General features: G+C 44.8%; 4 protein-coding genes across 4 annotated transcripts; 2 read left to right on the top strand and 2 right to left on the bottom strand.

Moving 5' to 3' along the window:
- Positions 1–2874: 2874 nt before the first annotated feature.
- L203_104512 (uncharacterized protein) lies at positions 2875–4124 on the bottom strand (the record flags this gene model as incomplete). Its single annotated transcript, XM_066213894.1, has 6 exons — positions 2875–3115; positions 3164–3328; positions 3376–3748; positions 3795–3974; positions 4024–4053; positions 4109–4124. 6 exons carry the CDS (start codon positions 4122–4124, stop codon positions 2875–2877), a joined length of 1005 nt encoding a protein of 334 aa, XP_066069991.1.
- A 205-nt stretch (positions 4125–4329) lies between these two features.
- Positions 4330–5282, top strand: L203_104511 (uncharacterized protein; the record flags this gene model as incomplete). The annotated part of the gene is made up of 3 exons (XM_066213893.1): positions 4330–4873; positions 4948–5179; positions 5237–5282. The coding sequence occupies 3 exons, from the start codon at positions 4330–4332 to the stop codon at positions 5280–5282; spliced, it is 822 nt and encodes a 273-aa protein (XP_066069990.1).
- A 290-nt stretch (positions 5283–5572) lies between these two features.
- Positions 5573–7864, top strand: L203_104510 (uncharacterized protein; the record flags this gene model as incomplete). The annotated part of the gene is made up of 3 exons (XM_066213892.1): positions 5573–5721; positions 5769–7368; positions 7415–7864. 3 exons carry the CDS (start codon positions 5573–5575, stop codon positions 7862–7864), a joined length of 2199 nt encoding a protein of 732 aa, XP_066069989.1.
- A 419-nt stretch (positions 7865–8283) lies between these two features.
- On the bottom strand, positions 8284–10665 carry L203_104509 (uncharacterized protein; the record flags this gene model as incomplete). Its single annotated transcript, XM_066213891.1, has 12 exons — positions 8284–8482; positions 8537–8660; positions 8731–8921; positions 8976–9116; positions 9168–9270; positions 9323–9333; positions 9387–9592; positions 9640–9838; positions 9886–9941; positions 9992–10067; positions 10116–10320; positions 10380–10665. The coding sequence occupies 12 exons, from the start codon at positions 10663–10665 to the stop codon at positions 8284–8286; spliced, it is 1797 nt and encodes a 598-aa protein (XP_066069988.1).
- Positions 10666–12142: the final 1477 nt, after the last annotated feature.

Below are 12142 nucleotides of genomic sequence, written 5' to 3'. Positions count from 1 at the left end.
ACGGCTACTACAGTAGTCTAGGTTATGGCATTTCATATTCACAGGATATGGAATGAGTTGCAGCTATCGTTAATGTGTGCACTCTTGAGAGTGCGGGACGGCACATATTGAAAATGGGTGTTCTCATAGCTGCGATTTCAAATCTTTCGACTTGGTCCTGCAATTGCCTCTTGTCAGCACTACGATCTGAAATACTTGCAGCTTCGGCATTCGCCATTGCCGTCAAAACTTAATGTCCCTTATGAGACAAATATACTTGCTGAAAGCCAAGTTGAATACGGTGATAGGTAATCAAGAGACCATTGCCAGAGCTGTATATCTTGCATCATTGATCTTTCATTGTTGCGCTGCAGCTCTATTTTGTTGCTGATAGCAACTATCTCTAGTCGGTGACTTTATACCTAATCCCCTGATTAGCCTCTATCTTTTGACAAGCGATTACTGATAGACAAACATAACTGTAGTTTCAAGACATTATTGGTGAGCAGCTGCTATTGCTATTGCAATCACTGTCCAATGATTTAACCACTGGATAAAAGACAGCAAATCACTCTGTGGGTTTTCATCAGCTTATCATTCAGCCTAACTAATGATTTGGCTAATTGTTATTTCAGAGGCCAATGGAAATCTGATAGACCTGTCTGAATAGTACTCAAGATGCTAATGATTTCAAAACGCTTTTCTTACGTTATTCTCAAACAGACATCAATCTCTACGACGGAAACGTACATGGTTTACTACATAAACTGTCATACTAGCAAAGTGCCTGCACTTGATTTCGGAATGCAGAGTCCATCTTCTATTCTTGCGTTCCGTCAGATATTGCGATTCTGACAGACATGGAACTGATTGTTGAGCGCCTCTTCACATTTGAAATGCTTGTTAATCTTCTCCAGCTATCAAAGATCAAGTATATGAAAAACTCTCAGCTCATTCGGAATCCCTGTAACTTTTGGATCATATTCAAGCGGACACTATGGGCATGGGAAAACCAGATCAAATCCCTGGGTCAGAAAATGAAAACTATATCAAACAGATTGCAGTCTTGCCAATACAACCAACTTTACTGCTGACCAGCCATAAATATGCCCTGTAGTTGCTTAATATCATATTAGTAAATCAAACAACATTCAATGTCGTAAACACAAACAAAGTATTTCCATCTTTTCCCTTTCTTTCTCAGTAGATATACATTTACTTTTTCGATGTTTACTGGTAGAAATAAATTTGCTTCCGCTGGTTAATCTATATCAGTAAAAACAGCCAATCTAGTTAGCCGAAGTTTTATCAGTTCGGGTATCTTTCTGTGGGGCTCCAAGATGCCTCCACTTATCATATGGAAATAACTTTGAATTTTTTTTAAAAGTGCCACCTGTTACCAATTAATTTTGTGAGAATAGAAGATCCTCGAGACGCTGCTGGTCACTTCAAGTTGTTCATTTGTGGAAGAGACGTTGAATACCTGTTTGTATATGGTATGCATGGGCACACAACGAAGGGAGAGTGTCTTTCCTATAATGTGGTTGGGCTGGATGAGCAGTCATAGCAAACAACGGTAAATGTGATCGCTATGAGGGAGCTTATGTTTCCAATGCTTTGAAAGCCAGACTAGTGACCTCTTTAAGTGAATATCAACTAACTATTGTTGGCAGATACATAGTGTATCGTTGTCAGGATTCTGGATTAGTTTTTGGGGCTTTGAACTGAAGGTCCTGGGACGAGTGATAGTTTCGTTAAGATATGTGACGCTGGAATGGACGAAAATAGCTGTCAACAATGATTATCTGGTGGAAATACCAACAGCAGGTCCTTCCTTATATCTTCTCGGGTTTTGCTCATCTCGGCCAGGTCCAGCTTGATTTAACTGTATCCATTTACGGGCTACACATATTATCCTGAGCTCGACTGACCTTTCCCTGCCATGATCCTGACAGCTTCGTAATGATCTCTCGTTCATTGATAAAGGAGATGATTGGCTAGAAGCAGGTTAGAGATGTGAGAAGATCAACATTAACGTCTTTGGGCAACCGCAGTATCTTAATGTAGAATTGAATTTCCCACTGATTTCGCCTTCGCTACTGGTTTCAAGCAGACGTTATTCAATAAAACACGTTGCAATGACATATGGTTTTAAGTCAATAATCTTTGACCTTGCGAAAAGATACCAACATTCTCAGTCTCTGTCCAGCAACAGTTGAACAGGGAGAACCATACTAGAAGTTCAATGATCTTGTTTGATAACACTACCAAGGCCATAAGGATAGTAGCTTAAGACGTATCAACTTCCCTCTCATTTTGAATGATTGGTGTCCATTTGCATTCTACAAATCATCTTGCTATTTGAAGTCAACGTTGCTATACAAACCAGACTCTTCGCCAAACGATGCAGCTAAGAATATTGACGGTGTGAACACCATTGAAATCTTAATGAAAAGGTCAGACAAGATGCGGCCATTTCTATGTAACAAAGCCAGGAGCAGTTGGATAAACGAGTGATTTTCTCGCTGGTTGAGGGGTTTCTTTAAATAAAAGAGAATATCTAGAAAGGCAAAGCATTGACACCAGATGGGTAGAAGACCATCAGTCATGTTGCCAGATAAAAGTAAAACTACCATGATTTGTATTTACTATTTTTAGGCATTTGTGAATTCTAGAGCCCACCGAAAACAAGGAATTTCAACTTTGTTGTCCTTGGTTACGACCATTGCTAACAAAGCTAGACATTCCTATGATGGCGCTGTCAGCATTGCATCTATACATGTACGATCTACGTTTCGTTACTCTTTACGTTATAATTCTCTAGTACAAGTCAATCATGTATATATGTATATTAATTCTCGGAAATTACATATCGTTTCTTTCAAACACACCATTTCAAAGACCCTTGTTGAAATAGATCGGGTCCTCGTACTGTCTAAATCGACTTTCTAATTTGGTAGGAGTTGTGGCAGCCCGCTGGGGGAAATAAGCAATGGCAGGAGGGAGGAAAAGTCCAAGGGATAGCCCAATAAGGGTCAATTGAGTAACATTGCTGAGCGCTTTACCTCGAGGTCCAGCGAATGTGCCACGTTTCTCGAGAAACGTCATGACCATAGGAGGGATGATGAGCGTCGGGCTATCAACCTGAATCAGATTAATTTGTCACATGTAAGGCAATGCTTACATATTGGTAAGGACCCTGCTTGCAGCGCTCTGCATAACAGCCATCTGTCCTGCCTTGGGGCTTTTGCCGAGTATTTGTTTTTCGTCGCTACCATCAACCGGATTATGTGAAACTTTGAAAACTTCGACACCGTCACGCATTTCTTTCCATCGTATACACGAGATGCTAAGGTAGATCGTTAGATGCGAGTAGAGTGGAAAAAGGTAACGCACTTGACCACACCGGCACTGGCGACACTGGCAAAAGGCACAAGCTTCCCTAGCAGCTCCCTAGTGGTTGGCGATACGCGTAGACGAGGGACAAGCCGAGTAAGTGACACTGCGAGGAAGACAGAGGTAAACGTAGCCGCAACGTAGGCTGTTCCGATTTCCTGAGGGGTCATCTCAATAGACTTGTTGGCATTGCTGAAATTGACAGCGACGTTGAGCGTCTGATTTGCCCACTGCCAAAAGATGACACTCTTCAAACTCGGATTGGGCATGAGCATACCGGCACATATAATTAAGTTGGTAGGGACAAAAGCCGACATTCTGAATGGCAGAGGCACTGGCTTGCCAGTGTCTGGGTGTATCGATGAATTAACGACTGGCTTGTGTCAGTAACGGATCATCATGAGTCTTTTGCTATTCACGCTGTTTGGCATGGTCATAAACTTCTTTCTGTTGCTTGCTGACCCAGGTTCCTGCTCTACCGTTTTCCTTGATCAAAGACTCGAAATGTACCACGTCTTTCTGGGCTTGGCTCAACTGCGAAGAAGATGCCAGAAGAGTGAGAGGAGAAGTGATGGAGTAGAAATATGCAAGCCGACCTCCTACATAGTTTGGCAGTGAGTATGTCATCGTAAGGCAAGTTGAACAAACCATAGGTGCCCAAATCAAAGCGAGATTGGGCTGAGGATCAGCATGGGACTGTGACAGTTAATACACTTACAGATATTGTATAAACCTGTGTTATCGTTCATTGTATTGAAAAAAAGTGATTATAACAATGTAAAAGTAATTTTGAAATTAAATAACTGTTATCTTGAAAATAATCTGTATTGTAATCTTCAATCGCGGCTTATCTTTATATTCTGAAACGGGGAAATTACATGTGTGTGCTCCATGCATCATTTTCAATTTCTCTTTCTCCTCTCTATTCTCATATATATATACCAACATCAAGCCATGGGATCAGCCCATTCTCATGCTCAAGCCGATCCATCGCCTGGACCAGCGTCATGCCCATCTGCCTCACCGCTGGGCTCACATCCACCAGGCTTTTTTTCCCTGTTTCAACCTGCGCCAGAGATACTGCTGACTCATGACCACCGTCAACCCACGCTGGACGATATCGACCTGGTCATTACCTACCTCGGACATTTAGGCTTACCTCTGGAAATGGCAACGTGTATATTGGACATGGCAGAATATTGGTCACCATGCCGCAGAGAGAGCAGGAAAGATGTGATGGTGCTCTCTACGTCAGACATCGGCTATGCCAAAAACGCAGACTGGAACACTGGCCAAGAACACGAAGTACCTGCAGAAGCCATCGAACAGGGCGGCGGGCTATACAACACTAAAGGGCAACTATGGTACATGGTATCCTCGCCCATCGGGTGTACAAACGGCCAACACTCAACACACTCAGGACCGACCTGGGCCAGGAGAGTCATCGTCGAGACCTTTTCCCGGGACCAAGGATGGTCCAACTTTGCTGAATACTATGGTAAGACCCACCCGGTCTTCCTGGCTGATCTGCTCCAGGGACATACGAGCACTCGTACTCGTGGTTTGAGGTAGCACTGCTGAGAAAGGGCCAGGAAGTACCAGGCTCACGTACCGAGCTGCAGCACAACGTCCATGGTAAGTCGACTCGCCAAACGACGATAACCCGTTTCGTAGCGGGCCAGTACTACAAGTCCCATCTCAACATCCTCGACGGCGACCATCCCATCATCCGGCTCGCCCAACAAGACGACAGAGTCGTCCTCTGGGTACGAGCCATGTATCCTGGCTGGGGCAACTGGATACGGTTGGTGTCTCTACCCAACACAAAACAAAAGTGATGACGTCAGCTAACCTATCGTAGAGAAGGCGCTGTGACGGTGTATAGTGCGCCGTTTGCTGGCAATTAGAAATTTCGACGGGCACGGTAATGCATGAGAGAATTTCTAATGGCCGCGGTTTCTAATCTCGCTCCGAAACGCTAATCGCATTAGAAAATCTTGATCTCCATACGAACTTCTCTCATCCCGTCGCGTCAGCCAACATCCACGTCATCCGACGCGTCTGTTGAAATCGCCACGCCCGTGGAAAACAGCGCACGGCCTTTTCCGTATTTGTTTATAATCCACACGCTTTTTCTTTTCTCACCCCAACTTTGCACCGTTTTTAGTAACTTGCCACCCAGCCACCTTTTCTCGAAATGCCACCGCACGGTCCCTCCCTCAGAAACCCACCGAAGAGAGGCCGACCCAGCGAGGCAGCAGCGACGACGACGGCGGCGGCGACGGTGACAAGCGCTGCTGGCGGTGGGCTGGCGGTGAAGCAAGAGCGGCAGGATGGCCAGTACCCGTACGTGGACTAGGATATGGCGAGGCAGCGCTGACGGCAATGGACAGTGCGACTCAGGTTGAGGCAGCGTACGGCTATGTGGATCCGACGGTGTGCCAGGGAGATGCCTTGATGCGATACCCAGGCCAGAATGCGCTGACAAGAGCGCTGCCGTTGTTTTGGCAGGGGTCGATTGTCCCTGGTGGTGCGGCGGGCCATGAACCGGCGCAGTTGAAACGATCTATGGCCATGCCGTCAAGAGTCAACCTGCAGCCGTCAAAGCGGAGCAGGGCAGTGGCAAACGATGCAGAGCCCGAGTTATTGGCGTCTTGCCACGTCAAGACGGAAGATGTTGATGCAGCGCCAGGCACTAACGATGGTTCTGAGAGAAGAAATAGCTGGCCGTATGGGTATAGTAATCCTGAGCCGGGCACGGTGTTTGGACGCAGACACTCGGTTGCCACGATGCGCGACGGACTCTTGTCCGAGCCTGCGGACCATGACCATTTGAACGTAAATCAGACTCTGGACCATTCCAGCACCACTGAGCATGCTTCTGTTCATTCGCTTGGACCAGCTTTTTTCGCAAACTTTTCAACTGACAAGGAAACCTCTAAATCAGGCTTGAATTCGACATTTCTCAGATCAGACTTGCAGTTTCAACGCAGATTTTCAGACGCATCCGCCCTCAGCTTTTACCCCAGCGTGCTCAACTCTGCTCGTCCTGTCACAATCAGCGGCACATGCCTCAACACCCCAAGTGACTTTTCGCTCGCCACGTCGAGCAGCTTTCATTCGGATACCGCAAGCAGTCTACCTCCTAGTACCGCTAATAGCAGCCATGTCGGCTTTTCACTAACGAATGATCGAGACGCAAATCTCAACGCTTCTTCACCCCCGTGTGACTTGATGTATCAGCCCAGGAGTGTGTTTAGTTCGCAGGTTTACGATCGTCCTTCCACATGTCCGACTTTTAATCAAAATGTTTATTCTAACCCATCTGCGTTTGTCCAATACATTGAATCGCTGCCGCTTGTGGCACCAAGTTCTCCATCAAGTGGCTCACAATACCAAAACGTCAATCACCTTCGTCATATGAACAATACGTTGCACGACATAAGAAGGCCTTCAACTCTCCCAACCTATACGCCTTTTGGATCAATCTACGATCAGCAGCGCCCTTTCTCCGCTTCAGCTGATCGTCGAATGTCTTATCCTTTTGCGCAAAATCCTCCTTTTGCAAATCCGTTTAGCTTTGTTGTGCCGCCTCTGGCTGAATCACCTATTCAAAATAAAGATAGTATAGACACCAGCGTCCTCGGTAGAAAGTTTATGGCTTCCCCTCTAGCCGAAGACAGCGATGCTGAGCAAGAACGAGAAAACAAATATGAAATATTTGGGAAACTAAATGAAGAACAATCTGCCATTCTGTTTGCAGGACACTACAGAGAAGAGTCGGAATTTACTAACGAAGAAGGAAAGTCTGATTTGCCTCGAAGAAGGAAAAATTGGGGTACCCCACAAGTGACCTCTACAACTTGCTCTTGCCCGGTCTTGCATGGACCCAAGGCATCAGAGATTGATCTAGGTGTAGAGCCTCATCCATGTGAGACAAGAGTGAGCATCAAGAGGATTGGAAGGCAGGGCCATTTCTTGTGCTCGTACTGCGTAGGTCTACTTTTCTAACAGCATTGCATTGCCTAATCGACATTAGATTGGCCGAGACAGCCATGTTGAAACCTATGTTGCTCAATGCATAGCAAACAACAAGCCTGACAAATTGTGCTGGCTTTATGCCATGTACAAACGAGAAAAGGTCGTGAAAAGAGATGGTAAAAACAGGGATACTATGCGATGGCAAAAGTACTGGGAGGTCCATCGATACGATCAAGTCGACAGAGATTATGGCAATGCTTTGTTGGACCAATTTGTTGGAAAGCTTCCAAGGAGCGCCTCTGCGTCGGTCTTGTGCGATATGACAAAGGACGAAGAGCAGGAAGACAAAAAAACCAAAGGAGAGACTGCAAGCGGTTATTGTACTGACACTGACCATATGACACAACACATCAACCTTGGCATTTACCAAAAGGCCTCACCTGGCGCCATTTCTAGAATTGGCTTAATGTCTGAGACTTCAAGTGACGATGATTTTAAGGATGACTAGTTTTTTTCTTTTTTCTCTCTTTATCTGTTGGGCAGTTCATATCATATAATACACGAGATTATTCCACATCCGTTGTCATTATACTCTTTTTTTCTCAAAAAATTTAACTTTGACGGATTTTTTCACGTTTACAAAGACACATATACCTATCTCGTTAGACGAATCCTGTAGGCTCAATTTGTTACAGCACCAATGTTTTGTCATTATTAGTTAACTGTATGATGCGACATGATTGTTATTGTACAATGTCCTTGGTTATACAAATTGACTTCAAATAATGTCCACGCTCCAAACATTTATATTACAGACTAAATTGTTGATAGATCACTCAGTAATTCAAGATTACTTTATGGTACAAGATTCTAAATTTTCTCTAGCCTTTGTTTACCATAATTAGCCCATTACAGTGCCAGGCCTCTCTAGGCATTGAATTCTTTAGCGTGGTCAATGATAAAGTTAACCTGTTTCTCCCTAAAATCATCTTGGAAGATACTGATGTCGTCTGCTTTGAGCCTCAATATGTTTTTGTTTTCCGCGGTCGCTTGCGGCTTCCAGTAAGCTTTATTCATGGTGTCGGCACTGTTACCGTTGGGATCACCATAGTAGGCAAAGTTGATCCTGAGTTTTGTTTTAATCGGCTGTCTGGGAATGTCAACAGATTGAGAAACGTACCAGTAATCCATGACAGAGTTGGAGAGTTTAGCGTCTGCTTCTGTATAGTCGGACTGGAACAAGGGATGGTCGGGCGATGGTCCCCCAATGTTAAACACATACGGCACTTCAATGAAATGATAAACTATACCCAACCATATACATTGTCAGATGTAACTCTTTGTGAAATATTGAGAAAAAGATCAGACACTCACCTCCCAACTCTGGGGCGGAATCAGGGGTAGGCTGCTCGAAATGATAGGTCCAAGTTTTCTTATTTCCAAATTGGTTGGCTTGCCGGATGAAGTATCGCCTAGGCGCTTCGAACTGAGCATCACCAATAATTGAAGACACCTGTTTGTAGGTAGGACTAAGGCCAAAAGTTTCTTTGCCAGTGTCGTAAGGACTATATGTAGCATGAGTTTTTAAATTTTTGAATTTTTTTGGAAACAGAACATACGAGCCGGAGACAGTATCATTGGGATACAAAGAAAACAACTGTGTCTGTATCTCATGGCTCAAAGGAACAGATTCGTGCAGCGCAAGGTATTTCACAGCAGACTCTTCATCGGTGAGGTTGGTAGGCACAAAGTCTGTACCCCTGCGTATAAAAGTCAATGACAATTGTATAGAGTATTCTTATACAACGTACTCGTCTTTGTTGGTACCAATTATAAAAGGCTTGTTGGCAAACTTTCCTTCTGAAAGAAGCTTATGAGGAGAGTCGGGAATGAGATCGCCATCAATAGCAGGTCCTGCAATGGAACAGTTAGTCTTGAACCTGCCAGCTTTAGAGATCAAACTCGCCATAAATGGATCTTCAAAGTGATATCATGAGTGATATAACTGACACGATCAAGGGGTTACTTACGAGGCCTCAAACCAGATCCCGTCTATTACATCTAATTGTGCTGCAAATAATTCATCAACAGGCAATTCCCTCAAGCACTCAAAAGGTGTTGTGTGTTTGGTTGGATTTGCGCAATCGGATGCAGTTAAGAGGGCTTGGTAACCATCCTCCCTTGTAGAACCAGCAGGCCCCGTTGGAATAGTAGATTGAGCACCACTTTCCATGATCTACATTCTATCAGCGCTTGACCGAGATCAAACGGGCAATATCGTACAGCAGATTTGAATAGATCAATGTTGGGATCCAAAAACAACAGAGAGATGGCGATGGAACCAGCAGACTCTCCAAAGACAGTAACCGAGTCTGGGTTACCTCCAAATGCTCGGATATTCTCCTTCACCCAAGAGAGCGCTTTCTTGATGTCTCGAAGACCGAGGTTGGCAGCATTGTTCTCGGCAAAGCCGGACCCAAATCTTGACGACGGTAAGCGGAATTCTTCGAGAACAATGGATGTACTTGCCCCCAGCCAAGCGCTCCAAGGCGGTAGTTCAAGGCAACATAAACAACCGGTCTGTTCTAGTTGGAGCATCAACATATCATTCCATCAAGCATAAGCATATACTCGCAGTTTTCGAGCCATGATCAAGAATGCCTGAGCCGTTATAGATAGACGCGGCTCCATAGGTAAACCCGCCGCCATGTCTAACCTGCTATCAGCCAAGAGTCCGCAAGCGACCACCGACAACTTACATCCAGACCATGACCGGCAATTGGGTATGGGTAGCACTTGCGCCCTGAGGTGTAAAGACATTGAGTTGAAGACAATCCTCAGATGTGACCTGATTAGGTGTATCTTCACTTCTCTGTGGACACCCAGGTGGAACAGTTTGTGCGCGGAAAGTGTTGGTTTTATACGTATATGACTCTGGATGTCTGAAACGCTTGTCTCCAACCGCTAGCGATTATCAATCCATGTCAGTTTGACGATCCATATGCCTGAGAATCAAAACTCACGTGGCTGGGCATACGGAATGCCGAGATAAACATCTTGGTTGAGAGACGCTTGTCGAACACCACTGATTTCGATGGGCTTGCCTTGGGCAGTGTCTGGATAGATTGTTGCCACTGGCGCTTCGGGCTCGGCGCGACTGCTTTTACATTTCCTAGAATCAGCCGTGGGCAGAGCTGTTAAAACGGATGCAGTTGATGACCCAGTATCCGTAGCATGTTGCTGACGGAGTACCCATGGATATGCCGTCGCGAGAGGCAGTAGAAGTGGGATAAAAATTGGCCAGCGCATGTTGATGAAAGGTGATGAGAAGAAGTTATCGACTTTTTTGTTTCACCTGCCATTATTTACATTTGTTTAAAGGCCAGATCCCAAAAAAGTCTTCAGCGTCACGACCAAGGCGATGCTGGAACAAAGGAAGGAAGCCATGTGCTTTGAAGACCTGACGCGAAACAGTGAACTAGTTTTCTATCTCTAGAAAGTTGGAAAGGCAGTGTTAAGAGTAAAAGAGAATGTATTTTAACGTAAAGAGTACACATTATGAATGGATAACACATACTAATCTAAAGGGTGTTACTTAATAAATTTAACGGTTCGTGGGATGTATTGATAGATTGATTATTTTTTAACACGTCAAGCTTTAGATACAATGTCTTGTTTACAACTCCTAGGAAAAGAATATGGATTGTCTTTTTCTATTCCAGCTACATCCAGTCCCAACAACATAACCTAATTCCTGATGAGGTAGCAGAAGCGGAAACCGAAATAAAAGGTAAATCCAGCATACAACGATGGTATGCATACACACTGATCCTAGTCATGCCTGACATCTTACAGACACAAAGTTGTAGGCATGGAATGGATTCGCGTCGTCCATTCATCCTCGGTAATGATTCCGAAAAACAGCCATGCTGTTTGCTTCGGGGCTCAATAGATCGGACTGGAGTACGCACCGTCAGGACTACAGGCTCGATTTCGCCTATAACCCATGTCAGACAAGCCGTAAGAGTGAAGCCAGTGTGAGGCGCAAGCGGTCGCGCAGCACGATAGACATGAGAGAGCTCACTGGAGTGGTATACTTGTATACTCTTCAGTCCTTACGGCTCAGACTACCCTGTATTAGTCTCACCTCCAAAACATCGAGGCGTATCAGGAGAAAACTACTCGAATACGTCGAAATATTTCATTCCTCTCCAAGACTCGTCTGCTGGACAAAATGCCTTTGTGGAGCTTGGAGCTGAGCATTATCAAGTGAATCGGCTCGATGAGGTTGAAGAATGGTCTGGCCATAACCGATGAGGTGACAAGAATTGTAAATGGAAGTACACTATTTTCAAAACTACCAGCATATCTGCAACTCTTCAAGTACCGCCAGTGTTGACATCGTCAGCAACACGTTGAAAACACATCAGAAGAATTGACTGAGCAGAAAAGTTTTTGGATTTGTAGGTGTACGATTCGGGAGGGGACGAATGGAAGCCACCGACAGCGTTGGATAATGTCAAATTAGTAGGAGTAGACTGATGGTTTGATGCATATGAAGGTTGGCAAAGGGATAAACATCCTCGTGATGACTATCTTGGCGAGTTTAATCGGAAAGCCTTGAGATGTGCCTGGATAGATCGTGACGGTTAGTGAAGAGTTTGAAAGGGCAGTAAATAAGAAGGCAGAGGCAAGTGGCAGTAGGAGCAGAGCGTGGTATGCGAAAAGAAGCGTAGGAGGTAATTTTATAATCTGGTTTATTCATCCCATTGCTTGTCTGAAAATA

The sequence above is a fragment of the Cryptococcus depauperatus genome, chromosome 5 (assembly GCF_001720195.1).
Source record: "Cryptococcus depauperatus CBS 7841 chromosome 5, complete sequence".
Classification (NCBI taxonomy): Eukaryota; Fungi; Basidiomycota; class Tremellomycetes; order Tremellales; family Cryptococcaceae; genus Cryptococcus; species Cryptococcus depauperatus.
This window is presented reverse-complemented; position numbering and strand designations above follow the sequence as displayed.